Consider the following 27,087-nt stretch of genomic DNA (forward strand, 5'->3'; position numbering starts at 1 on the left):
TGAGCACACAGTGAGATGGCAGCCATCTACAAGCCAAGAGAAAAGGCCTCAGAATGAAACCTGCTGCTGGCATCCTGATCTTGGACTTCCTATAGCTCCCAGAACTGTGAGAAATAAAATTCTGTTGTTTAACCAAGCCACCCAGTCTTATGGTATTCTGCTAATGGCAACCAGAGCAGACTAAGATAGCTGAGAAGAGGGACAACAGAGAAGTTAAGGTGTCCCTGTGTGACAGTTATGAGATTTTAGAGATCCTTTAAGGTACACGAAGACACTAATGACGTAGCAGAAAAAGCAGAGAATAGTGTATTGTTTTTCTCTCTATTTCCTAGTGCTACTATTTTCTGAACCTGGATCTGGAGCAATTTTCTTAATCTACCTAAAGCTAAATTTCCTCATTTATAAGACAGAAATGTATCTGTATCACAGTTAGTCATTAGTTAATATAGATAGCATCTAAGAGAACATACAGTAAGATGTAATTCACCTTATATGTCACTTATTGGGAAACAGCACAATTGAAGTGAAGAAAGCACCTGGCTTGAAGTACTAGCTTTGCCCTTGTGGCTATGTGATCTTAGGCAAATTTCTTGAAATCACTTTTGCCTCATTTCTTCATCTCTAAAAATAGGAATAACATCTAGGGCTTTTAAATATTAAATGAGATTATATATTTAAAAATCTTTAGCTTGAAGTAGAGTAGAGGCTAATACATCTTACGTCATAAAGACGGCCAGATGAACAAACAGTTCAAGAAACATTAACAGGCATACTCTACACAGGCACAATATGGCTAGGAAATTGTTATCTGTATTTGTCTTAATGGCAAAGCCACTTGAAAAAGGAAAATGTTGATGTTATAAACATAAAATTGCAATTATGTATTAATTTTATAGATTCTGTGGTGTTCACTTGGAATCTATGGTGTTCACTTGGAATCTATAGTGTCCATTACTGAGCACTTGTGTATTCAGCCCCCATATAGGCACACAACTCAAAATGTTCCCAACTTAAAATTCAAGTGCAAGCAAATTATTCAAGAGAAATAAATTCTAAGTGACAAGAAGTCTATTTTGGGTTGGGGAGCTAAAAAGCGCATAACTTAAGTTGTTTATATATTGGGAAGACTGAACATGTGTAAAATGAATAAATAAGGAATGTAAATGTTTCAATGTATAGCAATTTAAGCTGTGTATTAAAAGACTGAAGGAATAAACTATACATAATTCAGCCAGAAAAATCTTCTTGATAAATATGAGTGTTAGGGGCACCTGGGTGGCTCAGTGGGTTAAAGCCTCTGCCTTCAGCTCAGGTCATGATCTCAGGGTCCTGGGATTGAGCCCCACATCAGGCTCTCTGCTCAGCAGGGAGCCTGCTTCCTCCTCTCTCTCTCTGCCTGCCTCTCTGCCTATTTGTGATCTGTCAAATAAATAAATAAAATCTTTAAAAAATAATATGAGTGTTAGGCAGTAAGTGGGGAAAACATGATAGAGACAGTATGGCAGAAAGGAGGTAGGAAAACATATCAAACAGTGGACAAAGGTAGAGGCAGAGAGGGATATGTGTAAAGTAGGGGGATCAACCAAAGCAGATTTAGAGTTCATATAATCAAAACCTTTCTAACAATTAAAGCTATCTGACAGCAGCGGCTGCTGTGGGTTTCCTGCTACTGAAAGTATTGAGGGTCATTGAGTGTGATGACCCTTGGTGCAGGATACCTTACTTAGAAGGAATCCCACAGTACTGGAAGATATTCTGGGTCCCTTACTACACTGTGAGTTCCCTGAGGAGGAGCACTGAAGGCAGAAAAGGAGACAGAGGACATGGGTTGAGTCTTAGCTCTTCCATTCATTAATTGCGACCTTCGGCAAATCAACTTCTCAATTTTTCATCTATAAATGGGGAAGCTGGGAACACTGGAGATGTCCGTTCAGTCAGTAAACTCTTTCAGGTCCCTAAGAATTTTTAATTAGTCAAAGGCAGACATGCATGTTCTCCCTTTCCTTAGTACACAATCAAACTTTGTAAGGAAGAAAAGAGCTAACTGCTAAGAAAAAGAAGCAGTACCTTTTTGGAAAACAAAAACAAAAACAAACAAACAAAAAAACCCCCAAAACTGCAGGATGCCCAATCAGAAGGATGCTCCTTCTGATCAAGTACTACACGGCTTAAGGGGAGAGCTGACACTACATACTACCCTATCCAGTCCCACTGCAAAGCGTGCTCTTCTGTTTCCTGTCAGTGCAGATAATCAGCTCAGTGTCAAAGCTTTGCTTATGCTCTGCATCAAGTTTCGAATTTTAGAAGCCTAAAATCAGAAAATGAATAGAATCAATTCCTAAGCTATACAGCAGGTCAGCTGAATTATTAATGAGTGGCAGTAAGGCGTAGCACACGGGCTGTGGAGCCAGACTGCCTGGGCTTGGACCATGGCCTCCCACATCACTAGTTTAGGCAAGTAATTTCCTGTGTGCCTTTGTTTCCTCATCTGCAAAGCAAAATAAAAGAACCTACTTTATAGCCTGGTTGTGAGGATTAAACATGTTAATATCATACACTGCTTAGAATGATGATGGACAGGGGCACCTGGTGGCTTAGTGCGTTAGAGCCGGCTCAGGTCATGGTCCCAGGGTCCTAGGATCAAGCCCCACATCAGGATCTCTGCTCAGTGGGGAGCCTGCTTCTTCCTCTCTCTCTCTCTGCCTGTCTCTCTGCCTACTTGTGATCTCTGTCTGTCAAATAAATAAATAAAATCTTAAAAAAAAAAAAAAAGAATGATAATGGACAGGTAGTGTGTGCTACCTACTAGTATTTAATAATAAGCTTTATTGAGCTATAGTTCATATATCATAAAGTTCACCCTGTTAATAAGTGTACAATGCATTGGTTTTCAGTATATTCACACATGTACAACCATCATCATCACTGTCTCATTTTAGAACATTCTTGTTACCAAAAAAAAAAAAAAAATCCACTAGTCAGAAGTTAACTCCCCATTCCTCTCTCTCTAGCCCCTATGCAACAACTCATCAATTTTGTTTCTACGGATCTGCCTATTTTAGACATTTCATATAAATGGAATCATACATTATGTAACCTTTGTGTCTGGCTTCTTTCACTTAGCATAATTTTTTCAAAGTTTATCCATGTTGTAGCCCTTATCAATAACTTTTTTTTTGGCTGAATAATATTTCATTGTATGGTTAACACGTTTTGTTTATCCATTCACAAACTGATATATTTGGGTTGTTTCTACCTTTTGGTTGTTATGAATAATGCTGCTGTAAACATTCACATGTAAGTTTTTGCATGGACAAATATCGTTTCTTTTGTGTAGATACCTAAGAGTACAATTGGTGAGTTTAACCTTTTGAGAAACTGCCAGACTGTTTTCTAAAATGGCTGCACAATTTTATGTTCTCACCAATAAGGTATGAGGGTTCTGATTTCTCCACCTCCAACACTTGTTATTATCTGATTATTTTTATTCTAGCCATATCAGTGAGTGTGAACTGGAATCTCACTGTGGTTTTGATTTGAATTTCCCTAGTGATTAATGATGTGCTGTTATCATTTTGATCATGTGTTTACTGGCCCACTGCATGTCTTTGGGAAAATGTCTATTTAGATCCTTTGCCCATTTCCGAATTGGGTTGTCCTTTTATTGAATTCTTTATGTAGTCTAGATACAAGTCTCTTACCAGATATGTGATTTGAAAGTACTGTCGCCCATCCTGTGGGTTGTCTTTTCATTTTGTTAATAGTGTCTCTAGAGGCACAAATTAACTTCGATGAAGTCCAATTTATCTATTTTGCTCTTTTGTTGCTTGTTCTTTTGGGATCATATCTACAAATCCACTGCCAAATTCTGGGTCATAAAGATTTATCTGTTTTCTTCTAAGAGTTTTATGGATTTAACTCTCACATTTGGGTCTAATCTACTTAATTAACTTTTGTATATGGTAAGAAGTAAAGGTTTAACTTCATTCTTTAACTGGGACTAGCTAGTTATCACAGCACCATTTGTTAAATGACTGTTCTTTCGCCACAGAATGGTCTTGGCATCCTTGTCAAAAATTAGTCCCAGAGACACAGGGGTTTATTTCTGGACTCTTGATACTCTTTCATTGATCTACATGTATATTCATATATTTAATCTATCTGCATGCCAGTACCACACTGTCTTGAATACTGTGGCTTGGTAGTACATTTTGAAATTGGGAACTGTGAGCCAAATTTGTTCAAGATTGTTCTGGCTATTCTGAATCCCTTTCAATTTTGTATGAATCTTAAGAATTGTCTTGTCAATTTCTACAAAGAAGCTACATAGAATTCTAAAAGGTAATTCATTAAATTTGTAGATCAATATGGGAACTACTGCCATTTTAACAAAAGTCACTCATCCAATCCATGGACATGAAATGTCTTCCCATTTATTAGATTTTATTTAATTTTTTTCAACAACATTTTGTGGTTTTCCTAAAATTGAGTTATTTCTTGAGTCTAAGTTTTCTTGGTTCTTGCTCAAGGGCTTACTTCACATATACAACTTTTCAGAATCAGCTCCAGATTTATATTAACTTAATTCCAGTAAGATACAGAAACATTATTTCTACATGATACTACTCCCTTTCCCTCTTTTTGTAGCATCATTGTTATATATGTATCTACAAATGTTGTAAACCCAACAATATATCTTGATAAATATTGCTTTATATAATTTTGTCTTTTAAAGACCCCGAGGAGAAAGAAAAACAAGCATATACTTATAAATTTTGTTATATTAGCCTTCTTATTTATCATTTTGAATTCTCTTGATTTGTTCTTGAGGATGTGAGTTACTATCTAGACTCACTTCCTTAGTCTAATACAGCTTCACTCTTATCCACTGTTGTGCCATTTAGCAAATATATTACATTTCTGTATGTTATTGGCTCAACAATGCATTGTATATTGTTTTATACAAATGTTTTTAAAAACCAGTTAAGAAAGGAGAAATATATGCATTTATATAGTCTTTTAAAATTACACAATTACCTTTACCAGTTCCTTTTCTTTCTTCATTAAATTCAAACTGTGGTTTGGGTCACTTGTTTTCTGTCTAAAGAACTTTTAGTATTCTTATAAGGTGGGTCTGGAACAAATACTCGCAGTTTTTCATTTATCTGGAAATGTTTTTATCTTCCTCGCAATGTTAAAAGATAGCTCTGCTGGTAACAGGATTTTTCTTTGAGCTGAATGAGTATGTTATCCCACTGCCACTGGCCTACATTTTTGAGAAGTCAGCTGTATGTTTTGTAGAACTTCCCTTGTAAATGATGAGTCATTTTTCTCTTGCTGCTTTCAAGATTTTCTCCTTGTCTTTGGCTTTTAGCATTTTTGCTAATGATGTATTTGTTTGTGGATCTCTGACTTATCTTACTCAGAATTATTAAGCTTCCTGGATGTGTAGGTTGTTTTCCAATAAATTTGGGAAATTTTTAGCCATCACTTCTTTCAGTATTTTTTCTTCATTCTCTCTCTCCTCTCCTTCTGCTACTCCCATTATATATAATCTGTTGGCATTAACGTTATCCCATATTTCTGAGTCTTTCTTTCTCTTTATTCTTTTTTCTCTGTTCTTTACCTTGTATATTCTCTACTGATCTATCGTCAAATTTGTTTATTCTTTCTTCTCCCAGTTTCAACCTAATGTTGAGCTCCTTTAGTGAATTTTTATTTGTTACTGTACTTTATTATACCTTTCAACTCCAAAATTTCCATTTGGTTCTTTTTTTCCCTTTTAACAATTTCTCTCTTTGTACTGATATTCTTTATTTGATGTGACATTGTCATCAACCCTTGCATTACTTTTTAAATCATGGCGTCCTTTAGTTCTCTGAATATAATTATAATGGCTATTTTGAAGTCTTTGTCTATTAAAGCCAACATCTGGTCATTCTCATCAACAGTTTCTGTCACCTGCTTTTTCCTCCAGTGTATAGGTCATTCTTTCTGGTTTCTTCACATCATTCATACATATATGAATATATATATATATATATATATATACACACACACACATTTTTTTGGAAACTGGACATTTTATGTAACATACAGTAGCAACACTAGATATTGCATCTACCCTCTAAGACTTGCTATTATTATTTGCTCAGTGACTGGATGAGTTATTTTAATTAAGTATATTTTCCCTCTCCCTATCTACAGATGTTGCTCTGCAGGGGGCTCACCCTCAGTTATGCCACAGTCATCGTAAAATGACAGTGGGTTTGGCTGGCCCCTCTTTGACCTTCTCTTTCCCTGACCACACCCAGCTGTTAAGTTCACTAACTACCAGATGATTGATCTATTGTCTTGAACAATGTCCTGGGTATAAATTGCTCCACAAACTGAACCAATCTATTAGGGCTCCTTTGAAGGGACAGTCCCTGAGGTCAGTATTTAGGATTTGTTCTAACTACCCCATGGCTCCTCCCAGCTGCCTCTTTCCCCTTTTCTCTCTAGCAAACTAGCTAGTCTTCTGGTTAGCCTGCATCTCCAAAGACGTTCTTTCGCCACAACCTGCATCCTCAGGCATGCACTTCACACTCTGTTGCAAATGATGTTGATTTCCTTTTGGGAAGGATTCAGAGATCTCTGCAATAAGGTCTACTTGTTCCTCTGGGCACAATTTCTGAGCTCTGGTTTTGATGCTGTGGGCAAAGACAATGTCGTGCTTCTCTCTGGGTGAGTTTGATGAAGGGACAGAGAAACAGCAACCCCAGCTGTTCTCAGCTTACCTCTCCCAGAGTAGAATCTGCATCCCACAGGTGAGGGCAAGGGCAGCTGGGGCTCCTCTATAAGGAGGGGGACCCCGCCATTCAACTGCATTCACCTAGAATTTAGTCTCAGCAACAGGTAGCTGGGCAGGATGAGAAATGCTGATCTTACATCCCTACTGGGAAGATAGCCTTCCACCTGAGAACTGAGGAAAGAGAGAGTTCTATGTTCTTGATTCTTGAACTCATCAGTCTGGAGAACAGTTTCTATCTCACTCAGCTAATACAGCAGAAGGGAGCAGGTCTCAGTTCAAATACCATAGACTTTCATTTTTCTTACTGAGTTTTAGTAGATTTTCTTGAATAAGTACTTCTTATTGTCTGTATGCTCTTAGGACTATTTTCAGAGACTTTAAATGATTGTTTTTTAAAAATAATTTTCACCAGTTTCAGTGGGGAGCAGGTCTGTAGAACTTCTACTGTCACGACTGGAAGTGGAACTTCTTGATGAGTTTTTTGTTGTTTTTGTTTGTTTGTTTTTGGTATGAGAAAATGAATCTGAAACTCTAAAGTACAAATTGGAGATATACTCTTATTATTCTGAAAAAGAAATCCTAAAATGTAATCCAAAGACCATATGTGGGCTGCTACATCTATGGCCTGCTAAGTTGGAAGAGCTGTTTGATTTTTTCTCCCTACACTTTGTCTCTCAATGCCTTTGTAAACATCCACGATAAAAAATGGAATCTGAAATGAAATTAAAATTATTTTGAACTCCTATGAAGCATTCACCTTGGCCTATGATACAATTCAGCCCTTCTAAGTCAAGTTTTATGCCAGATCCCAGCTGGACTAGAACTTCAGAAAGTAAAAGGTTTAGGATGCTTTTGTGTGTGTGCGTGCACACATGTGTGAATGTGTGTTTTAAAGAAATCAAAATGATGAAAATGATTATTTTTAAAGTTACTGTCTTCTAAATAAGAGTTGTACTAGTGTCATGTAACAGAATATTCCCTAAGGTGAGACATCAAATAAAATTTGACTCAAATTTACAAGGCATATAAAGCTCATTCTGTTTTAGCAAAAACTGGAGTTTAACAATTTCAAATAACTAAAACAAGTGTAAAGGGCTTTCAGGATAAGTATCATACCTTGAGTTATTCCTAAGTATGAATTCACAGTATAGAATCAATGGTTCTGTCTTGGCACATTTTCCTTAGGGGAATCTAATATGGAAATTTACCCATTCATTTTCTAGAGTCTACAATGGCAATCTTTAGTATGCATCTGTAGCTGAGAAAATGCCAAACCACACACCACAGGCAAATAGCCAACTTAGCAACCAAGGTCTAACACAGAACTTGGCACACAGGAATTACTGAAAAAATATTTGTGGACTACAGAGATCTCTACTACTATGCCAAGCACATTCAAGTCTGGGAGGAAAGAGTAAAATGAAGATTTCAAATGGTAGAATGAACTTTCATGTTCATATAAATTTATTTTGCACAATAAACTGGCTCCGTGTGTGATATTATTTCTAAACCAGTAACGTTTTTTATGTTCCCTTCCAAAAGCATATATAAGATAATCAAGAAGGCTCCATTTTAGAGAAAATAGATGATTTTTAAAAAAGCATTGGTCTTTGTTTTTGCCCCTAATCACGCTATTATAGAAGAATAGAATATATAACATAGGCTATATAACCATATTCTTATAATCTACTGTAATTTTCTACTTAAATATAGAAAAGGTAAAGAAAAATAATTATATTCAGATAGCCACCACTTAGTAAATTTCCTTTGTCATTTTTCTTTGTATAGTTATTACTTTTACATGATTATGATCATACTGTATGAATACTTTTGTATCCATTTTTTTCCAGTAAACATTACACTGAGATTCTGCTGTATAATTAAGAGAATATCAAATTCAGAGTCAAACAATATGTACAAGTCACAGGAATTCTGGCCTCCACTCAATCTCCAAGTTCCCTCCATTTATTTAAGAGGTGTTTACTATATCTAGGTGCCTATTTTCTGTTGCAGGCGGGGCTGAAATATATAAAGAAAACTAAGCCAGAGTTCTTGTTCTTCAAGAGTTCTCTACTAGCAATTACTCTCTGCCTTATAAAAAATGGGCTTATCTATGTGAGTTTAGATGTTATAATATAAATGCTCAAAATTTGGCTATTTTTAACTTTACTCTCTTGAGGAAAATTGCTATGTACATAAAGATTTATCTCAGACAACTGAGGTTTTCCACATTCGATATGGCTGTATTCTCTTACCTGACAGGTGAAAGAGCTGCAATTCTTTTACTCTTTTACGACATGTATTTTTAAACATTTATTACTATTAGTACTCTTTATTGGTCTTGAGATCAGTTGTGTTTTAGAAGCCAATATAAGAGATTTTATTTCCTCAAGATGTAAATGTTCAGGTTATTCATCATACTTCCCCCCCCCCCCACCATCCTACCTATTTGCATGATGTATTTGTTTATGTGCAGGTAAACAATCACAGCCTAGAGGTAGAGGATGTAAGGCAAATGCTTCAATAAGCACAGGTGCTTTTATCCAACCATACAACAATCCACATGTACCTGGAACTATCTGCATTATATGCAAAATTTAACAGTTGTATCTGACTTAGCTTCTCCCCAAAAACTTAAACCCTCCTTGTTGGTAATTTCCTTTGCTATTTTCCAATTAAGTCTAGTTGCCTAAATGGTGTCTCAAGGAATGAAACAAGAGATAAAACAAGGTAGTGAGTCATGACTTCAAAACCTCTGAAATATACCTCAAGTGGTAATGAGTGGCAGCTATGGAGCACTGAGCAGTGGCGGGGCTGCACTTATCAGTCCGAAAATCCATTCTCTATTTGAGGACCTGCCACTTACTAGTCATGTGAGTGGTAGCAAGTTGTCATTAACGGGAGCCTCAGTTTTCTTATCCATAAAATAGGGTTGGCAGTAGTCTCACCATACTTACATCCTTACTGCATTACTGTTGCAATACAAATCTTCGTAAAAAATGTAGACACTACCTAAGGGTTGGGTCTTTTATTATATATTATATAAATATATTAGCTATATATATTAGGTATAAGGATCATTATTTTATAACGATTTCCTTAAAAGCTCAGTATAATCAAGTTTTATTTTTTGAAAGGCTCTGTCTATTCATTTACATTTACTTCTAAGTCGTCATTAAAGTTCTTAGAAGAAAGGGATTGTGTTTTTCAGAAAGATAACACCTGTAGTTTATTGAAAGGGGTGCTGCTGTTACCAAGGAGCTATTGGAAGAAGGCTCCAGAAACATGTTTAGGAAAGAGGAAAAGAGAACTGGGGCAGCAAAATAAATTGTACAGTAACTTGAGTTACTACTTGAGTTCCTCTTATTTTCAGATTGGGTTTAATGTGGAGTCATGCCTATACTATTCTACATCTCTATAGAGAGAACCTAAAAAGCTGTTAGGATATAGATCCTTTAGAGCATTCCAATAGTTTTAGGGCCTCAGGCATGAAAGAGTCACTAATGATTTTAACCCTTGGAGACTAACATGGTTTTGTTTGCCTATGTTTTTCCATTAATAGGATAGCTAGCTAGGTCCCTAAGGGCATATGTTTATATCTGACCTCCTAGGAAGCAGGAATCTACCTACCATCACTGATACAGAAGTTACTATCTCCAAAGATCTGGCAGGCAGTAAAAGACAATACTTCGATGTGTTACATTTTGCTACTATCCTACAGAAAATACACATGCTTTACTAACAACTGAGTAGGGAATTATTCTGCCTCAACTGAAACCTACATGGAGTGGGGGGAATCTCTGTCTTAATGTACTTATTTTGACCAGTAAAAGCACCATCAGATTCTAGTATCAGATTCTCAAGGCACCTTGAATCAAGAGATATAGTATAGATTCTCTCAAAATAAAAGTAGCAACTGCCTCCCTAGCCTGAATACCTATCATGAATGTGTCAAAAATTATTCTTTTAAACACCTTGCCCCTTCTTTTTTTCACTTAACTCTGTCCCCTTAGCATATACCTGTCTCTCTCCTCCTCCTTCCCTTCTCTCTTTACTACGTCATAGTATTCCACTATGCAGATGTACCCTAGTTTCTTCAAATACCCCCTAGACATTTATTTGTTTCTAATCTTTTGCTATTATGTATAATTTTCAATAACTAACTATATTTATTTGGGTTGAACCTATTCACAGAATAGATTTCTAAAAGTGACGTTGCTTGGTCAAAGGGCAAAATGCATCTGTAATTTTGGAAGACGGTGCCAGTTTCTATTCCACAGGGATTGTGCCATTTTGTACTCCCACCAAATGTGTAAGTACTTATTTCCTGAAGACTATTTATAAAAATACACGTGCCTGGATTCCACCCCCCAAATTCTGACTCAGTAGATAAGGGGTCAGGCCTGAGTAGACCTTTTTAAAAAAGTTTTTATTTCTTTTTATTTTTTATTAACATGTAATTTATTATTAGCTCCAGAGGTACAGGTTTGTGAATCGCCAGGTTTACACACTTCACAGCACTCACCATAGCACATACCTTCCCCAATGTCCATAACCCAACCACCCTCTCCCCTCCCTCCAGCAACCCTCAGTTTGTTCTGCGTGATTAAGAGTCTCTTATGGTATGTCTCCCTCCTGATCCCATCTTGTTTCATTTATTCCTTTCCTTCCCCCCCAAACCCCCCACGTTGCCTCTCAACTTCCTCATATCAGGGAGATCATATGATAATTGTCTTTCTCTGGGCAGGCCTATCTTGAAAAGGCTCTCCAACCAGCATATCCCTAGCTGAGAATCTGTTCCACAAGGTACTCTAGTCTTGTTTACATTGTTCAAATCCAAAAGAAAACTTAAATCTTAAATCTTTACCCTTCAGAGTCTATACCCCATGTCACTAATTCAATAAATATTTTTTGAGTACCTATTATGTGCTGTTCATTCTAGATGTTGAAGATATAAATATTAGTATCTATCATTGGAGTGTGCAGAGTTTATCAATGAGAGACATTAATATATAATTGAAAGATAATGTGGGGCACCTGGGTGGGTCAGTGGGTTAAGCCTCTGCCTTGGGCTCAGGTCATGACCTCAGGGTCTTGCGATGGAGCCCTGCATGGGGCTCTCTGTTCAGCAGGGAGCCTGCTTTCCCTCCCTCTCTGCCTGCCTCTCTGCCTACTTGTGATCTCTCCCTCTCTCTGTCAAATGAATAAATAAAGTCTTAAAAAAAAAGAGAGAGAAACTATGTGCAATCATAATGTTAGAGATTTACATAGAATTTTATGGGAACACTGAAGAGGGCTACTCCATCATAACAGAATGTCAGAGGAAGCTTCCTGAAGGTGTTCCTGGAGCTGAGCAGGTGAAAAGAGGAAGTGGTATACAAGAAGGAGAGGGCATTCTAGGTAGAAAACAACTTATGCAAAGTTAGGAAAAAAGAGACAGAGGGATGTGGATGCGTATGTAGCTGGAAATACTTCATATGACTAAGGCATAAAATATAATATAGTACCGGACAGATATCAGATGACTGGACATGTATAATATCATGTTAAGATGCCTGACCTTATTCTATAGGTAAAGAAAGTCACTCATGGGTTTTAAAGTTGGGAGTGACAAGATCATATTGTTGTTTTAGAATTAGGGACAGTGGACTGAAAAGACACATAACTGGAAAAAGCAGGAACAGTCAGGAAACTGGTACAGTAACTCAGGTGAAGGCTTGAATTAGGTCAGGGATTAAGAAGATAATGGACTGAAGGAGTCTTAAGAGGTAGAATGAGCAAAATATAGACATACATGGGGGTGGAGGTAAATAAAGGGATGATTTCAACATATTATCAAACCATTCCCAGCAGAGCCCTGGATTTAAGCTATTTTTTCAGCAGCAGTGATAGGTTTTCACTGGTTCAGTCATATTCTCTCACTTGGTCTTGATATTTATATGGCCAGGGATAAATGTAGGGGCCCAGCAAATGCTCAGGGGAATCTGGTGAGCTCCTCCTTTAGCATCATGCTCTAATCAGCTAAGTAAAGCAACCACAGGCAACCCCAACAGGTAAACATAACATTACATGGTCTGATCTCTTATGCACCCTTTCTTTATTTTTATTTTTATTTTTTTATTGATTTTAGAGAGAGGGAGACAGGGAGAAAGAAACTTAAGTAGGCACTATGTGCCCAATGTGGAAATCGACACAGGGCTTGATCTCATGACCCTGAGATCATGCCCTGAGCCAAAATCAAGAGTCACACACTTAACTGACTGAGCCACCCAGGCACCCCTCTGATCCACCCTTTCTTATAACTCCTCCGCTGGTGAGGCTATTGACTCCATTTTCCTCTATGCCTGTGAAGTCAGTGACCAAGACAATTGCTGACAATATAAATAACTGCCAGTCCAGGAAACAATGTGTGGTTGAGGGGCAGCACCACCAACAGCTGCTTTCCCAAAACCTAATCCAAAGCCAAGTTTCCCAATATTAGCAATGCATTTTTGGGCAGCCTACATTTCTGCCACCAAATAAAGTCAATTTCTGGAGGTGAGGAGACATGGGAAGAGTCCCCTCTAAACTCTTCCCATTTCCCCGATTTACGCAAGTATAATGGTCCTGTGAGGATGAAACAGAGAAAGTTGGGTGTAATCCATACCACCCCTGGTACTGTCGTCTTCTCAGAGTTCCTAAAAACAAACTGAAGGGAAACCAAAAACTAAATAATCACCAGATGAAAACAAGTTCACTCTTTAGAGTCCATGAATGAAATACACACACACACACATATACATACAAACACACACACACAAACACCAAAGCTTACCTTTCTTTTATCTTCATCTGTTGATTCAAATTTGAAAGTAGCCCTATGCTGAGGGGGAAAAAAAGGGAAACAATGTCATTTTAAATATACAGATTTTTAATTTTGGTTATATTTAAAAACACGTCTGTAGAAATGTTGCCTTCCCACATTGTATTTCAACAATCATATTAAAGGAAGAAAGATTAGCATGTAAGTAAATAATTACAAAGCAGTATGAAAGCCTACAGCAGAAAAACAGACAAAAAGAACAGAGTACCAAGCCACTAACTCTGCCTGAGGAAATCTGGAATACTTTGCACAGAATATAGAGCATTTAAACTGGATCGTAGGGGATGAATAGGAGTTTGCCGGAAGGCAAATGGAAAGCACTGTAAGGACAGAAACAAAGGCTCAGATGTGTGAAATGCTATGATATATTTGTGAAATAAACAGGTCTGTCAGAATGAAATACAGGACACATGTGAGGGGATGGGAAAGTAGAGAAAGAGAATGGAAAAATAAAATGGACAGAAATTTGGAAGGGTCTTCAGTGTTGCTAAGACCCAATGTTGCTTTCTTTTTCATACGCACTTAGAAATGATCAGAGAATTGTAGACAGGAAAGAGATTTAAGAGACTGGTATTTCAGAAAAGTAATTCTCTAAGAATTAAGGTTTAAATTATTGCTCCACCACTAACTAGTGGAGCAGATAATAAAATCTTTATTAGTGGATTTCTCTTGTGAAAAGAGGGAATACCTAGTTCACAGAGCTGCTGTGAGGGTTAAAATAGCTAAGGCATGTAACATACATCTCAGTGCCTGGTGCTGAGTAAACACTCAGTAAATATTAGGATTATAATGATGATGATGCCAATGATATTGACAAAAAAAATAACTGGAAGAGAACAGAGCGCCAGGACTCTTTAAATTTCCGATCCAAATGATTGGCAACACTGTTTTCCTTTCTGTAGCTGAAACAGAGGATGGAGTAAGTTACTTGCCCATTGTCAACAGAAACAGTGATATTACCCAAAATAGAGCACAAAGCTTCTCATTCCCTTTCTCAGGTTTTATTCAGGAGAATCAAGTGCTCTTATGAATCTTAAGTTTTCCTTTAAAAAAATATCCACTGAACATCTCTGCCTTTCTTCTGTATTTTTCTCATTGGCCACAATGACACTTATTGGCAACTCATCAGGAGTTAAGTACACAAAGTACCAAAGACATCTTGATTACAGGTGGTTCTATGTTGTCAGTTTTACAGAAGAAGCAATTTTTGAAATTAAATGAGATGGAGAATGTTGACAGAGAAGCAGTTCTGAAGAAATGGTCAGGGGGAAGACTTAGAGGTAAGAGACAAGGCTGTTTGAAGAAACTGGAAAGAGGCTGCCTCACATATGGTTTGTGAAACAATTAAAATGGATGATGTCAGGTGGTAAGATGGGCTTGAATTTAAAAATTTATACCTGATCTAGCAGATAGGTGACAGGCAACTAAAGGAAGATTCTGAGGGAGGTATAAACAATAGAGCATTCTGGAAGAATATTTTGGGCAGCTGCTTACAGGCCAGATCAAAGGAGACCAAGACTGAGGACATAAAGCCTTCTAAGAAATAGGCATCAATAATCCAGGTGTGCTATAGCTGGCAGCAGTATAAACTGAAATAAACTCTAAAAGTGAAAGTAATTTGGCATCATATACTAGAAAATATAAAAATATTCACATCCTTTGACCCAGAACTTCTACTCCTAGGAAGTTTATCCTAATGAAGTCATCCAGAAGGAGAGAAAAATTATATACATAATCATATTTGTTGCAGTGTTATCTAATATTATGGAAGAAGGAGACAGTCTGAATATCCAACAACAGGAGACTGAGGAAATAAACTGCTGTGCATCCACTGATAAAATTTTACATTGCAATTAAAACAAAAGATGGCTAAAAATATCTTAACAACATGGAAGATTACTTATAATGGCATCAAGTGGAAAAATAGTAAAACACCAAGCTAGATGTCTATGGTGACAGTACCTGTTTAAGTACATGGATGCATTCGAACAAAGGCTTGAGTGTTAAAATGCAAAAATAAAAGCAACTGTATAGCGGTGGTAGGATTTCTGGTGAGGTCTGACAAGTTCCATTGTTGGTATATTATTTTCATAATTAAAAGGGAAATTTAAAAAATGAAAGAAAAATGAATGAATGAACAAGGAAAGAAAGAAAGAAAGAAGAGAGAAAGGAAGAACAAGTTGTAACTCCGAAGTCTGTAACTCAGGAATTTATAGGCAAGGTTTAATAAAAACTAACTTTAGATAAAGAAGCAGCAGACATCAGGCTAAAGTTTTAAACTGAAGCATAATAAAAGTCCAATACATATGATAATAAATTGCACTCAGAGACCAAGAAAGCTGATTTTTTCCATTATATGTGAAATATTAAATTGATAAATTATCTGGGATAAATGAACCTGGTTGCCAATATAATGGTTCTCCTCAACTTTTTCTGGCATTTGTGTTAAAGGAACAGAGAAAGAAATCATCTTTTGGAAAAACCCTCATTAAGTTATAAAAATATCTTTCAGACAATTTCTACATAGAATTCATCTTTTAAGGTGATAATTTAGAATAGTACCAAGGACTAAATTTTCTGTTGCTTTTAAATGCAAGGCTGATCCGGTCATAAAACCAGAACATTAACAAAGAAAGAAAGAAAAGCTTTCAAAAGCCCTAACTAGCATGAGGGCTTAATTTAATTAGAAAATATACTCGCATATGAGGCAATACAAATTGAATTTTGAATGTGCCAATCTATTCAGAAGCTCAGCCCTCTATGATTATTTGGATCCAAAGATGTTGGCTTCTCTAGGGCTGGTTTCTTTTATACAACTTAGATTGTATCTAATCTGTTTAGTACTTCTAGCCCTTATTCTATACCTTTTCAAAGACTGAAAGGAAGGGAAGGGGAACTAGCATTTCTGGCTGTAAATACCTTTATAGAACTGCTAGCCAAGAGCCAGCCACCTCACCTTCTTTATATGCTTAATTTCCAGATGAACAGGAGCAACAAGTCAAATATAAGCTAAAGAGTAAAACCATTGTTCAGTTTAGAGACCAAGTAAACTAGGAACAGCTCCGTGATAGATCAGATTTTTAAGAGGACTCCTCCCTGTAGGTTTTATATCCCATGAGTAGGCTCTAAAAAGCTCAGGTTTAGGAGTTAGACGGCACTGGGTTTGAGTACAGTCCTGTTGTTTACTAAAAGTGTGACCTTGGTCAAGTTATCCAACTTTACTACCTGTCAGAGTTTCCTTATCTTTTATGTATGGCACCTTGCACATTGCAGGTGTTCAATAAGTGGCCACTATTGTTATTATAGCATGGCCTATGATGTGGCATCTAGCCAAATACTGACCTACTAGAGAACTAGGAGTCATTTCATATTTTAGAAGATATACTCAAACAGTACTGATACAAGGGAATTAGCCTACTGGGTGTGTGTGTGTGTGTGTGTGTGTGTGTGTGTGTGTGTGTGTATTGTGCTGTATTTCACGAATAGAGATTATTCCTAGAACTAACCGCCAGTAATTGAGATTGTATAATTCTCAGTTACTGAGAATTATAAGTCTGGAAACAAGAATAAGGTATAACAAAGAACAGCTCACTAAACATGCTCCTCTGCAAAAAATCTGTGGAACAAGCTCAAAGAGTCAGAACTTAACCTCAAACTGGAAAGCAAAAAGTCCTCTGACATGGTCCAGGATATTTACATACCCTATTCAAATGTGTAGCCTGTATTTCTAGAACTGGCTCAATATTAGGTCCCTATCCATCAGGTTCTTATAGCACATAAATGAAGACCTTGCTGCGATCAGTATCATTTTCTTTTCTTATGAGGAGTACTCTTGGAGACCTACCTACTTCCCCAAATCTTATATAACTTTTATCTTTAATTTGGTCATAAATTTGTCATATTTCCAAAATGGAATCCTGTTGGAAATTGCTATGGGATAATCATAAATCCAGGTAGTCTCTACGGCTACCAAGCCATCTCTCTATCATCATAGTTGATGACTCTAGGCTCAGTCTCTTCACTTATTAACTAAAGGGGACAGATCCAATTACCTTTGAGATTCCTTCCAGTCTAAATATCGTCTGATTCAGGGAGCTAAGATAATACTGTATATCTCAGGGCCGTTGATCACTGTTCTGATAATCCTAACAACACCATAAAGGTGGTAATCTCTCTACTATATCTGTTGGGTTTTTTTAAAAGATTTTATTTATTTTGACAGAAAGAGAGAGAGCAAACGAGTGGGGGGCGTGGGGGGAGAAGAGGCAGAGGCAGAGGGAGAAGCAAACTCCCCACTGAAGGAGCCTGATGTGGGACTTGATCACAGGAGTCTGGGATCATGACCTGAGCTGAAGGCAGATGCTTAACTGACTGAGCCACCCAGGCCCCCCTCTAGTAAATCTGTTACCAGAACAAGACTTGAAGGAGGAGGAGGCTGGACAGCCTACACTAGACCAATCCATATGTCCCATAATTAATAGCTCACTCTATAACTGGAGTGGAGGTGATTAGGACCCAATGGTAACCAAAGGAAGTACTGTATTAGTCCTGAAAACATTTTTCTCTTCTGTGCTCAAAAACACAGAATAGACAGGGTAAAGGCAACATGACCTTGCACAAAGAGTCCTGGACATGGAATCCAAAGAATATGGATATGGAATCTGCCACTTCTAGCTATACGCCCTTGAGCCCATAGGTAGTCACTTGTCTTTCCTATTCCCTGTGAAAGAGAATACTTCTATCTTTCTCATAAGTAATAATGTAATAGAATTATACGTGATGACATGTGAAAATGCTTGGCATAGATAATACATAGAACATAGCAAGCACTCAATGAAGGTTAACAGGTGAATTGAGACAAATGAAAAAGAGTAACCATTCTCTCTATTTGTTTTTTAATACTTTCCTATGCTAGGTCAACTTGCATTATGCCCTTGAGAAACAGACAAATTTCATTTTTTTCTGGGATAGATAGATCTTCCCTCTCCCCCAGAATAACAAGGGTCAGGGAATGAAGGAAGAAGGCTTGAAAATTAGAGTCTCAGTAATACAGTAGAAATTAGATGTTGTTACCTGGAGCCAGATAGGTAACTATGCTCTAAACAAGGTACAAGGTATTTTGCTACCCATTAGAAAATATAAGTGTCAAGGAAAAAGAAAGGCTAGAGTATACTCCCCTAATTTTTTGTTAAATCAGGCTACATCAACTCAGTGCTGCAGGTTTAACTCCTGCCTTCCTCACTGCCAGGTACTGTTTTAAGTGCTTTAGACATATAACTCACTTAACCCTGACAACAAACCTATGCTGTAGGTACTATTATTGTCCCTGTTTGACAGGTGAGGAAACTGAGCCACAACAAAGTTATGTAACTTGTCCTAGGCCACATAGATGGTTAGTTAAAAATCAGAGTCCAGGCAGTCTGGCTCCAGAGCCTGTGCTATGCCCACAGAACGTCCTCAGTACCTTGATCACTAGAACTGTAACTCACTGAGTAAGCGCCTCCTAGGTGCACTGTGTTCAGTGTACAGCATTAAACTTCAGTTAATTTAAGCCACACGATAACTTAGGTAATAGTATCCCTATTTTACAGATTAGTAAGCCAAGACTCAGGCTTAAAATAACATCCATAGCCATGAAGCCAATAAAAGGCAGATTTGAACCAAGATTTATCTGACTCTAAATTCTACCTTCTTTCCACTATCTGGCAGGAAGAGCCCATTAAACATGCTCTCTGCAAAAATCTGTGGAATGAACTCAAAGAGTTGGAACTCAACATCAAACTGGAAAGCAAAAAGTCCTCTTACATGGTCCAGGCTATTTACATACCCTACTCAAATGTGTACACTGTGTTTCTAGAACTGTCCCAAGTTCTAGCTTTATTAGAGAAACAAGGTAGCATAAAGAACCTCATCCCCCAAATAACCTGTCACTTTCCCTATACATCGTTTATTTCCATTCTTGGTTAGACTCCTCAATGTCCCTAAACATTTCTCAAATCTATTTTTCCAGATGAGGAAAATGAAGCACACAATATTCAGCTACGTTTTAAGGGTTTTAGACTCCATATCCCATACAGCTGGGTAGTTTAATTTCACCTCCCCATTTTTATCGCCAGACCACCACAGTCATACTTCCCCTTCCTATTCATCTGCCTCCAAGGTCTCCCTTGCCTTGACGGGCAAAGCCCCATTGTCAATATGAACCTTAGCTATTTTCTTTGTACGCTAGCCCTACTATAATCAGCATTAAACACGAGAGCTCTTTTCTGAAGGAGCTGACTGATGGGGCTTGTGTCAAATCAGAGCATTCTCAGGCATGGCTCAAAGAGTACTTCAGGAATACCGCCTTAAATAATATACACCGGGCACTATAACTTTAAAAACATTCCCGATGTGAAAGGAGAGCTGGAGATGTCCAGAAGCTAAGCTCTGACAGCACCTGGCCAGGAGTAGTTAGTGGAAACCAACCTGGAGGGAGATCAAGGAGAGGAAGAGATAAACTCAAGGAATCAAATCTGGAGTTCTGGTCAGCTTAGACATGAAGGGAAGGAGAAATACTGAAGAAAGTGGTAAGATCCAGTTGGGGGTTTTTCCCTCCTCCCTTCCCTAAAGAAGAAAGTTCCTATTTATTGCTGGATATCTGGCATATAGTAATTGCAAAATAAATACTCATTGATTCAACACTCTTTCTTTTGAAAATCAGTTGGTAGCTGCCTCAATTTCTTTTTGGAAAGGAGTTACAAATCGGGTTAAATGAATTTAATCTCCACAATATGTACACCTATGCCTTAAATGAATTTCTCCTAAATTAGGCAGATACGCAATAGTAAAGCGTATCAGAGAGTGGAAGAGCAAGATACAAACAGAATTTAATCAAGCCACACATCCTCCCAGAGAAAGCAACATAGTAGTGTAGAAAGAGCTGTCAGACAACCTATATTCAAATCCCAGCCCCATCTCTCAGTGACTGTGTGGACTTAGGGCAACCTTATCCTAAATGTCATTTGGGAAATGGGGAATACCACCACCTTCCTCACAGGGTTTTTGGGAAGATGAAATGGAAATGAAGGTGTCTTATCTTGGGATCTTCTCCACCCAGGGCAGAAACAGCACAATGGCAGCTCAGTCATACAAAGTACAATAAAGTGCAGTGGTGGGCACACAGCAAACCCAGAAGGGGAAACTATGAGTGGGAGCAAGTGAAAGGAAGAAGATGCGGTATCTAAGGTGAGACTTGGTGTTGGCTGTTTTCACACTAGTGAAGAGTCAGTCAATTCCTATAAAGTAGTCTCCTAAATGAAGAATAAAGGTGTGATGTGCTACCTTTTGTAGTGCGCATGTAAAATTCCTGGAAGGAGAAGTAATGGAGAGCTAACGGTTCTTGGAGGAAACATTCAGAGAAGTGACTGGGATTTATAACAAGATACCTTTTTACTGCACAGTTGTTAAGTGGAAAGAACAATTAATGGTTTGAAGACCTAGGTTGGAATCCCAGCTCACAAGGATGACCTTGGGCAAGTTACTTAACAGAAACAATCTCAATTGCAAAACGAAGATAAAACCTCACAGGACTGCTGTGGAGATTAAATGAGATGATGGATGGGAAAGCTGTTAATCCGATACATGTAATAGGTATTATTCGGAGTCAGAACCTACCCCCAACTTACAACATAGTACGTCCATGACCTTGGCATGATTTCAGTTCTTAACGCCTCGGTTTTCTCATCTATAAAATGGGAAGGATGGTACCATCTACCCTATAAACACCCTGAGAATCAAGTTTGACCATACAGGAGACATCAAGCCCTGAAAGTGTGCGGTGCTGTAGGCATACAAAGAATTGCCATCGTGGCTGATAGGTTTTATGCCTATCAAGGGCCGTGTTTAAGCACGGAAACACGGATTTTCATGCTATACAGGTGAGGAAGCCTCGCGTGCATTTAGGCATCCCAGAGCGGGGCACAGGGCACAGACGCACATCTACGGATTCCGGGGGTGTGACTTGCACGCTTGGGAGGAGGACCACAGGACAGCCTGCTGGGCCGGAATCAGAGGAGTGGGCGCCAGAGTGGGGGCAGGGGGATGCAGGATGCACGGACCGGGAAGGCTGGGGGCACAAACACGCATGCCCGAGCCGGAAACGTTTTCGGGGGAGAGTAACGCGCATCCCCGGAATGAAGGGGGTTGGGAGGGATGCGAGGTGCAAGCCCCGAGGGCGGCCCGGGGGTGCTCTACCGCACGCCCGGGTCCAGGGCTCTTTACCTTATCGCTGTAATCCCTCAGGACCCGCTCGATAGCCCCCGCCTCGCCGGCCCGGACGATGTAAAGGGCGCGCTCCTCATCCATGGCCGCAGGTGCGGGGGAGCCGCGGCCGCTCTGCGCGCCCAAGCCGCTGCCTCCAGGTAAACGCCTCGCGCCCCCGCTCGCTCGCTCGTTCCCAGCTTCCTTCCTTCCCTCCTTCCCTCCCTCCCTCCTGCCTCCAACCCGCCAGCCTCCGCCCGGGCTGGGCCGACGTCACCGCCCCTCAACTTTCACCCCGCGACGTCACGGTCCCCCAGCAACCGGCGCCTCGCGGCCGCCCCCGTCAAGGCCCAGGACTCGATAGAGGCCTGACGAGCGGCCTGAGGCGGGGTCAGTCCCGAGGCCTGGCTTACTCTCCAGCCTCTCCCTCCCTCGGAGAAAAGTCCAGCCTTTTAAGTGCGCGCTTGCAGACAGAACTGTTTTTCTCTCCTGACCCTCCTCTATGAATCATTCTCCTCAGCTGACGAGAGCGACCCGGCTCTTCTCCTCCCCTCTAAGAGCCAGCACCTAAATGGACTACAATTCCCTGCGTTCGTTGGGGGCATTCCCCTCTTCCATCTAATTTACTCGTTTGCCGAATGGCATGCCGGGATTAGTAGTCATCCAGCGGGAAAGACTTCCCTCCAAAGGCATGCTGGGAGCTGTGGTCCGGCCAGGGCCGGAAACGGGAGTCCCGGGGCCGCTCGAGGCCGGCGGCGAGGAGACCGTTAGGGGGAGGGTGTAAGCGTCGGCTCTGCCTCCTTTTTGTTCCTATCGGAGCTGACTGTCCTGCTCTAGCCTTGGCTGGTCGGGCAGGATGACAGTCGCGGAAACTGGCACCCCTTGGTGGGAACTGCCGAGCACCGGTATAATTCCCTCTTTTTCTCGTTTAGCGGTTTCGGTCTTTCTGAAATTCTTTCCTTCCTCCCCTTGTTTGCGGTCATGTTATGTATTCAGCCGCAGTAATGTGGGAAATTGCAGGCACTTCTCTGGATAAAAGGTCCTTTTTTTTTTCCCTTAGTAATAGTGGCTGCCACGTATCGCGCGCCGCGGGGGCTCCAGACTCAGTGATAGGTGGTCGCCATGCAGCTTCTGATTCTCGCGACACGCAGATTTTTGCGGAAGCAAAGGAACCCCGATAGGTTAAGTAATTTGTCCTAAGTCACATACATAGCTGGTAAATGGGAATAAGAGACTTAAATCTGGATCTTTCCCCCAAAGACAGCTGCTCTACACCCTCCAGTCGTGTAATAATACTGATGTCCTAGTGATGATAGTGGCGATGCGGAAAGTGAAGGTGAAAGAGGCTCAGGTTTGCTAAATGTTTTTACTATGGGCCATGTTCCTGTTACACGCTCCACCTGTGTCCTCTCAGTCGGTGTCTCACAAAGTCCACAAGTACTTGAGAACCTGCGTTGTGCCCGGCACTCTATTCAGTAAAGTTCAGTACTGCTCAGTGTAGGTACAGTGGGCCCCAAATAACGCCCCTGCTCTTAGGGGGCTTCCAGTCTAGTGCTTAACCCTTTGAGGGAGGTACTGTTCTCTTCTTATTCTCACTTTAAGATGAAAAAAACAGTCTTGGAGAGGTTAATAGAGTAATGTACCAAGATTGGGCAATTTGGAAACAACCTGAATCTATGCTCTTTTTGCTCTCCCAAGCTATTTGTTAGAGAATGAGTGAATTTCCCGAGAAATTCCCGAGTGAATTTCCCAAACAGAAATCTGTTCCTCTCATAATTATTTTATTTCTTCTATGTGTCAGATGCTGTGCTAGCTCTGGGAATTTGGCGATAAAAAGGAATATGGAATCTAAGCTCATGGAGCTTTTGGTCTTTCTGTGGATTATACTTTTCATGCGGCATTTATTGAGCATATTCGTTGAGCCAGGCCCTGAGTGCATGCTGTGCCCATAATAAACTAATTCAAAAAGATTTTAATCTATCTTTTGAAATCAAAAGTACAGTTCTGGGGTGCCTGAGTGGCTCAGTGGGTTAAAGTCTCTGCCTTCAGCTCGGGTCATGATCCCAGGGTCCTGGGATTGAGCCCCGCCTCCGGCTCTCCACTCAGCGGGGAGCCTGCTTCCCCTTCTCTCTGTCTCTGTTGGCCTCTCTGCCTACTTGTGATCTCTGTCAAATGAATAAAATCTTAAAAAAAAAAAAAGTACAGTTCTTAGAGGTGTTGCGGTAATAATAAGCTACATTCCTTAGATAATAGTAATATCTTGCAATTGTTTTTAACAGTTACAAAACATCTTAATATACACTGTCTCAATGGATTATTGAGAAAGGTACTGTTCCCATTTATAGATAAGAAAACAGGCTCAGATGAGCTAGGTAACAAGAGCTAGGACTCAGACTGAGAGCTTTAAGGTAACAGTATTTGGGTTCCTACTCTGTGTCCTATTACATGCCTTTTGGGTAACCATATATTTATTTTTGGAACAAGGGCACCATGACAGGATACTAACAAGCATGAAGTATCAGAGTTGAGATGTTTCTTTTAGAGAATTTTTAAAAAGACTTTATTTGAGAGAGAGCAGGAGAGAGCATGAGCTGGGCTGTGGGGAGAGGCAGAAAGAGAGGGAGAAGCAGACTCCCTACTGAGCAGGGAGCCTGATGTGGGGCTCTATCCCAGGACCCCAAGATCATGACCTGAGCCACCCAGGTACCCTGAGATGTTTCTTTTAAAGAGGGTCTTAGACATGGATTCAAAATATCTGTTTACCAGAAATAGGCTTGTGTTTTTAGCCTCCGACCCTGTACTTCTAAAAAGAGATTTTAAAAAAATGTAAAACCACATCAATTAACAACTTGGGAAACTGCACTTTAGTAATTTTAATTAAGCACTAATATTCTGATTTTATAAATCAAAAGGATCTTTGACTCTAATTCAAGTCATCCTTTGACCACTGACGAGACTCTGGTCCCAGAAACATTAAGTGACTTGTCCAAAGTCAATAGTTAAAAGCAGACTCTGGGACTAGAGCCTAGACTAGCTAAATCCTGGTCACTACATCACTTTACCTCGCTGAATATTTAGTTATGTGATACTTTCAGTGACTAGAGCTTCTAGTCCAGCATAGCTCCAGTTCCTGTTGATTCTTGGGTGGCATGTACTGAAGAATTAGGATTTAGAGCCCAGATAATAAAAAAAATACATAAGTACTCACGAGTCGTTGCTCTGAAAGATAGTAATATAATGATTTTATACATATATTTATTCTATTAATATGTATATTCTATACATATATTCACATAGTGCTTTACTCTTCTCAGATATCTCCAAATAGATCATCTAAGTTAATCCTCCTAATGGCGGAAAAATGCAAGGTCAATAGGACAGGCACTATCTTCCTTTTTATAGAGAAAAGGGAAGTTCAGGGTGTTGATTAGCTTGCTCACAAGCAATAAGTCTACTAATAAGTGGTATAGTTAAGGGTTAAAAGTGCACTGGGCTCTGAAGCATAAAATGTTATGGACCGGGGCCAGTGAAAAAAACCCGCAAATACATACTAGTCATTTCTTTTAGACTTTGATATATCCCCTTGTGGCATTTCCTCTGCTGTGACAATGGGCTCGATGGAATGTGCCAGATTGGTCTTTAAGGAGTACCTGGTGCTAACAGCTTTAAAATCCAAATCTTGTATGTGCATGGGTGAGCGAGTGCTCAAACTTTATACATTTTATAAATGTATACACACACACTTTATACATTTTCTATAGAAGAAAGCAGAAATTTAAGAACAGAACAGTTTGGTCTACTTGCTACAGTCCCTGAACCAGAGAATTCCACTAATTCAGGACATGACCTGTCACACAGGAATCACCTTGCCACTGTGTCAGGCTACTTGCTCAATCTCTCTTAAGTCACAGAATCTTCAGATATAAAATAAAAGGGTTGGTCCAGATAGTATCTTAGTTCTCAGTTCCAAAACTCCATGATTCCAAGAACAATAAAACCATATTTGATCATGCTCAGTCTTTAGAAAAATCTGTTAATCAGGGTGAGGTTGTAGGAATCAGTATGTGCCGCTCAAATACCAATGTATTACAAATCATTGCAAATCATTGCTTGGGGACACCTGCAAAGATTCTGATTCAGTTGATCTGTGGTGAGGTCTTGGTAGCTGTAAATGCTTCCAAGTTGATTTGAGTGAGCAGTCAGGGTTGAGAACCACTGAGCCGAGATTTTTTTTTTTTTTTAAGATATTTGAGAGTGAGGCAGTGAGAGAGAGCATGAGAGGGGAGAAGGTCAGAGGGAGAAGCAGACTCCCCGTGGAGCTGGGAGCCTGATGTGGGACTTGATCCCGGCACTCTGGGATTATGACTTGAGCCGAAAGCAGTTGTCCAACCAACTGAGCCACCCAGGTGTCCCTGGGCCAAGATTTTGATAGAGTATCAACCACAACTAGTTTTTCCATAAGTAGACTTATCAAACTCGTGTGCCTGTGACCCGTTAGTCTTTGAGAATTCAGAATAAACTAGCAGATAAAAGTGATTTTTATTTCATTTTCTACCAATAATCCCCCTTTTGTAGTGAAGCTAATTAACATGGTCTGTTCCTTTAACAAATATTTGGTGCTTATTGGAGCACAGTGTTGTGCTAGGCACCCCCCCCCAAAAAAAAAATAAAAGTGAGTGAAAAGTGAGTAGAAACCATTTATCTTGTCCTTTGGGGGGTCTAAGAAACAGCCAGGCAATCCATGAATCTATTCTAGCAGGAAGGGGAGAATTGAGTACTGTGCAAATCAAAGCAAGATACACATTAATGGGAAGACAAGGAAGCAGAGAAGCCTTTCTGGCGAAGGTGAATTATATAGAGAGAATAGTGGAGAGAGCTTGGAGGGCCAGGAGACCGGGCGGTTGGGGGGGGTGGGCGGTGGGGGGGGATGCCTTGAGAGGAGTTCAAGAGACCAAAATTAGTGAGACACTTATTGAAAAATACCAACCTGGTTAAACTTGAAAGCCAGCAGTGGAGATTTCTTAAGAGGTCAGTTGGTCAGTGGGATAAGTAAAAGTTAAATCTGAGAGACAGTTCATTATCAATGATGACCCCACAGCCAACCAGTGCAACTTCAGTTTGTGGAATGTGATGTTCCTGAAAACATTCTCTTACCATGCCATATGACAAAGATAAATAACACTGGGAAACA

General features: G+C 39.5%; 1 protein-coding gene across 11 annotated transcripts in view; it reads right to left on the reverse strand.

Annotated features, from left to right (window-relative positions):
- RIC8B (RIC8 guanine nucleotide exchange factor B) overlaps window positions 1-22,488 on the reverse strand; it is a 100,401-nt gene extending 77,913 nt beyond the window's left edge. For 5 of the 11 annotated variants that reach the window (XR_004286648.1, XR_004286647.1, XM_032346501.1 and 2 more), the window contains exons 1-2: window positions 21,918-22,486; window positions 13,608-13,655 (exon numbers count right to left, since the gene is read on the reverse strand). Coding sequence is in view for 6 of the 11 variants with exons in the window: in XM_032346501.1 (XP_032202392.1) it covers window positions 13,608-13,655; window positions 21,918-22,001 (132 nt within the window). In the remaining 5 variants the exon portion in view is untranslated. Of the gene's footprint in view, window positions 1-13,607; window positions 13,656-21,917 lie in introns of all 11 variants that reach the window. The other 6 variants (XR_004286646.1, XR_004286645.1, XR_004286644.1 and 3 more) reach the window with 4 other exon arrangements.
- Between the last annotated feature and the right edge of the window lie 4,599 nt (window positions 22,489-27,087).

The sequence above is a fragment of the Mustela erminea genome, chromosome 6 (genome assembly GCF_009829155.1).
Source record: "Mustela erminea isolate mMusErm1 chromosome 6, mMusErm1.Pri, whole genome shotgun sequence".
NCBI lineage: Eukaryota > Metazoa > Chordata > Mammalia > Carnivora > Mustelidae > Mustela > Mustela erminea.